Here is a 4399-nt window from a genome sequence, read left to right on the forward strand (position 1 = left end):
GGCAGAGCCTGACATGGGGTCTTGCTCCACAACACAAAGGCCGGTACAACAGCAACAAGCCCAACTGCTTCCTAAAGCCCAATGCCATAGGGTCTCACATCTACTTATCTGCAGCATAGGGCTTCTGAAAGCCAACAAGGCTCCCCAGATGACAACTGCCATCCCATTCCCCCACCCTGAGATTGCAGCTGATGTCAAACATAAAATCCAGGTGGGCACATCTCCGAAACCCCTCTCTGGGCCCAGCCAGGTCTTGGCCATACATGCCAGGTCATCTGATTTCTCTGTGATCAGGTTATGAAGGAAGGCACTCTTATTACAGACTGATCTGACAAGAAGGCAGCCTGTCCTTGGATTCCTGCTATGTCTCCTCCTGCCCACCCCTACCAATAGCATTTAAGCGTATTGGTCTCTGCAGTTAAAGCCTGGAGAGAAGACATAAATTAATAATTTATTAAATGTATATGTCGCCCGACTCCCAGAGACTCTTGGATTGGCCTCAAAGCCTTTAATAGGCAGATAATGTCTTTTAACAAATTAGCTCTAGTTTCTTCCTCTCCTGCTTTTGATACCAAGGGCAAAGGTGATGCAGCTAAACATGTCAACTAGAGCCAAGGAGTCTCATTTAAGCTTCACAAGTTTGGCTCTAGTTGATGTATTCAGAACAGATAAATCAGCTATCATGAAAAAGCTACAATGCAAATATGCTTAGTGTACCAGATTAATGAGATGTTAACCATGTAATGCAGGATTTTATGTAATTTAGGGAGAAAGGGCAATGGGTAGACCTCCCATCTGGCCACTGTGATAGCTGGTGTAGCGTTGTCAATAAAATCACTCAGCTTAGCCAGCCTTAAGTCTTCATGGATGGAATCTGATGTGGTGGCTGGGCAACATTTGGCCACCGCTTCTGGCTGGTGAAAGGTGTTGGCTGCTCTGTTGGCTGTCTTCAGCCCCTTGTGAGGTTTGGAGGAGCTGCGACCACTAGATCTGGGACGTGGTCAAAGCCTGACAGCAGGAGGGGCTGAGGCAGCCTTCAATACCATTGACCGTGGTGGGATCCTTCTGGGCTGCCTGCAGCTGTTGGGGGTGGGAAGCGGTGTTTTTACATTGGTTCAATGGGTAGTTCTAGTTGCTGGTTGTTGTGGGGGGAGATCAGCCAGACAGCCTCTGCTCTGTGGGGCGCTACAGGGCTCAGCCTGCTCTCCTATGGTTCCACATCTACGTGGAACTGTTGGGACAGGTCATCCTTCTGTAAGGGGTATGATATCAATAAGCTGAGGATACCCAGTCGCGTGTCACTATCCCAGGCCACACAGGGGATGCTGGCACGATCTGGACCCTGGGTGGGGCCACGATGGAGTTACCTTTGGCCCATTGCAGGCTTCTGACATCTCCAGGATGTTCTCTTGCCAGGGTGGCATGTCCTTGAAGAAGCACATCTGTGACTTGAGATCCTTCACCCAGCTTTGGCTAGTGCAGCCTTATCTGAAATGTGAAGCTGTGGCAACAGACTCACATCCTCATCTGCACTAATCTGGATCGCCGCAATGTGCTCTGCAGGGGGCTGCTTTTGGAAACTACCTGGAGGGCTCACTTGTTTAGACTGCAGCAGCCCAACCTCTGGTTGGCACATGCTGACAGAAACACACCATACCCATGCTCTGCCCCCCGCAATGGCTAACTATTTTTCAAATTCTTTTTAGTTTTGCTACATGTGTATTTTCAAGTTTTATGTTGTTAATATTATACTGTGGACTTCAGATGTATTGGATGATCTTGTAAGACACAAAGAGTTGCTTGATTGCAGCAGGCAACATATCTAACAAGCAAGCAAGCAAGCAAGCACCAGCTTAAGAGGTGGCTCTTTATGCAGCAGGATCAGTGCATTTTGTCCATCTTGAGAAGATGCCATCCTTCAGCTACCAGCAAGGGCTTCCCATGGAAGGCCAAGACCCATTCTCCATCACCTTGGAGGGCAGGGGATATCACAAACTGTAAATGATAAGGCAGCAGGTTCTGGCCAAATGTCGAGAGCGAGCACGGTTGGAAGCGAAACAGGTGGCCCAGAGAGGTGCTGGGCTTTCCTTCCCTGGGCTAGACAGCATCAAGGGAAGGCTAGACAGCATCTGTGGAGACTACTCTGGTCAGAGTTCCTGCCCTGAGCAGAGCTGGACTCTGTTGGAAGGTTCTTTCCCAACTCTGTGAGAAGGTCCCAGTGTAAGTCATCGACTTTCGACGGACAAGTCACAGGACTCCACCGTCAGCCACCAGGATGGGATTTTCCCAGGCTTCTTACCAGAAGAGGGCGCTGCAGCCCCACTGGCTCTCGGGTTCTGACCCAAGCATCTCCCCACCCTCTGCCACTCCCATGCCCAGTGGCTGCTTGGCTGGAAAGAGGTGCTTGGGGTGTGTGCGGGGAGACAGACTTCCAGCAAAGAGCACAGGCACCAAATTACAATGGATGGGAACACTGAACATCTAACATCATGAGGTGCGGCAGGAAGAGAGTAAATGAGAACCAGAAGGGCCTCTTTTCCAGACCAAGACAAGCCTATTTAATAAAACCGTTTAGGACAGAGGAGGCTGAGGACAGTCTACAGGAAGGAGCCTTTTCTCAGCTGCCGGAGCCCACGTCCGAGGAGGGAGGCCTTGATCGGCGCTTGCTCGGGGTGGGTGGCTGGGGGCACGGCCTCAGCCCAGGAAGCGCAGCCCGGCCATCCCAGAAAAGCCCAAGAGGACAGCAAGGATTTTGGGCAAGCGGCCGGAAGGAACACGCAGCTCCTGGGGCAAGATCTCCAGGAAGGTGATGTACATGAAGGTCCCGGCGGCCACCCCTTCCAGCACGCTCCGCGCCAGGGAACCGCCCGGGCCAGAGCTGTGGCTGACCGCCATGCCGAGGCCCACTCCCAGCGGGGACATGAGCACGAAGCAGGCGCCGGAGGCCGCAAGCCAGGGCAAAGGGAGGCGGCTCTGGAGCAGCAGCAGGCCCAGACCGGCGGCGATCACGGATTTGTGGAGGAGAATGGCGGCCGCCAGCTGCAAGACTCCGCTCCCCGAGTCTTGCAGCCCCAGCGCCAGGCCCTCGAACACCGCGTGCAGCGAGAGGGAGAGGATCAGCGCCAGCGACCGGAAGGGCGACGGCGAGGGGGTGTTGGCCGCCTCGGCCCCGGCCCGCTGCTCCCCGATGGCGGCCTCTTCGCGGCGCAAGAGGGGCGGCGAAGCCCCGGCCGCCTGCCGCTCGCTGCAGTCCAAGGCCACGTGCTCCAGGACCAGCACCAGCAGGATGCCCAGAGCCAGGATGAGTTCGGGCATGGGGAAGTCCAGCTGGGGACAGGGAAGAGGGGGGGGAGGGTCGTCACCGCGGCCCGAGAGACGAGCGTGGCTGGCCAAGGGGGCTCTCTCTGGCCGCGTGACTTTCGGCGCGAAGCCGCCCAGGGAAGCCAAGCTCTCCGGAAGTCTGCGCAGGGCCCGCGACCCGGCTGAAGGCGGGCGTGGGGACTCCACTGTGGGATCCTTGCGGGGAGCAGCCCGTCCGGCCCCGAGGCCGCCGCGATCCCGCAGCACGCGAGGCGCCCGCGACGCAGGCTCGGGCGCCCCGGGAGAGCCTGGCGCGGCCCCGGGCGGAGCGGCCCGGCGGCATCTCTTGCCGGGCGGGGCCGCCGCCCGCCCCTCGCCCGCCCCTCGCCCGCCCCTCGCCCCACACCCGGATACCGAAAGGCTCTGCCGACGGAACTCCTCCCGAAGATCGGCCAGCGAGTTGGGCACCACGTCCAGCAAGCAAGCGGCCATAAAGACTCCGCCCGCCGCGCAGCTCAGGATGCTTCGCCCGCTCCCAGAGACGCCTGCCGAGAGCCGGGAAGGAGGAGGACGCTGAGGGAGGCCCGCCTGGCAATGCAACGCATCGCCACGCCACGCGACCCGCCCCGTCCCCTGGAGCCCCCACGCACCGTTGCCGGCGGCCCCGCGCAGGCGGAAAAGCAGCGCCGGGAGGAGGCCGCAGAGCAGCGGCAACAGGGCCAGGGCGAGGAGGCAGCCCACCTTCAGCGCCTGCACAGACCACATGGCGCCCCGTCGGATTCGACACGGCCGCCAGCTGGCCGGACTTTTAAGCCTTCGCGCCCCGCCCCGCCCGGGCCCTTCGAGGTGCCGCTGCGGAGGGGAGGGGGCGGAGGGGAGGGGTCACATCTGATCTTCCAAAGAGGAGCAGCTCGCCGCGCTTGGAGCAAGAGGCTTTCCAGCCCCGCCGGCGGAGAAGGGTTGATCCCGCCCGGCAGCATTTGCCAGCAGCAACCTGCCTGGGTGGCTGCGGCAGGACGGCCGTTCTCTCCGCCGCTCCCGCCGCCCGTCAAGGAGGCATTCGGACCGCTTCGGATTTGACTCCGGTCTGAATTCTTCG

At 58.8% G+C, this 4399-nt stretch overlaps 1 protein-coding gene across 1 annotated transcript; it reads right to left on the reverse strand.

Moving 5' to 3' along the window:
- Positions 1–2672: 2672 nt before the first annotated feature.
- Positions 2673–4065, reverse strand: LOC134504582 (zinc transporter ZIP1-like). The gene is made up of 3 exons (XM_063313848.1): positions 3951–4065; positions 3715–3845; positions 2673–3327 (listed from the first exon to the last, which is right to left on the reverse strand). Exons 1-3 carry the CDS (start codon positions 4063–4065, stop codon positions 2695–2697), a joined length of 879 nt encoding a protein of 292 aa, XP_063169918.1. The 3' UTR covers positions 2673–2694.
- Between the last annotated feature and the right edge of the window lie 334 nt (positions 4066–4399).

The sequence above is a fragment of the Candoia aspera genome, chromosome 13, assembly GCF_035149785.1.
Source record: "Candoia aspera isolate rCanAsp1 chromosome 13, rCanAsp1.hap2, whole genome shotgun sequence".
Lineage (NCBI taxonomy): Eukaryota > Metazoa > Chordata > Lepidosauria > Squamata > Boidae > Candoia > Candoia aspera.

Bases quoted from the DNA above. Each gene is read 5' to 3' on its own strand.
- LOC134504582 (XM_063313848.1), bottom strand. From the start codon at position 4,065: ATGTGGTCTGTGCAGGCGCTGAAGGTGGGCTGCCTCCTCGCCCTGGCC. The intron at 3,846-3,950 runs GTGCGTGGGGGC...GGCTCTCGGCAG, and splicing joins GCGCGGGGCCGCCGGCAACG to GCGTCTCTGGGAGCGGGCGA. The intron at 3,328-3,714 runs GTATCCGGGTGT...CCCTGTCCCCAG, and splicing joins TCCGTCGGCAGAGCCTTTCG to CTGGACTTCCCCATGCCCGA.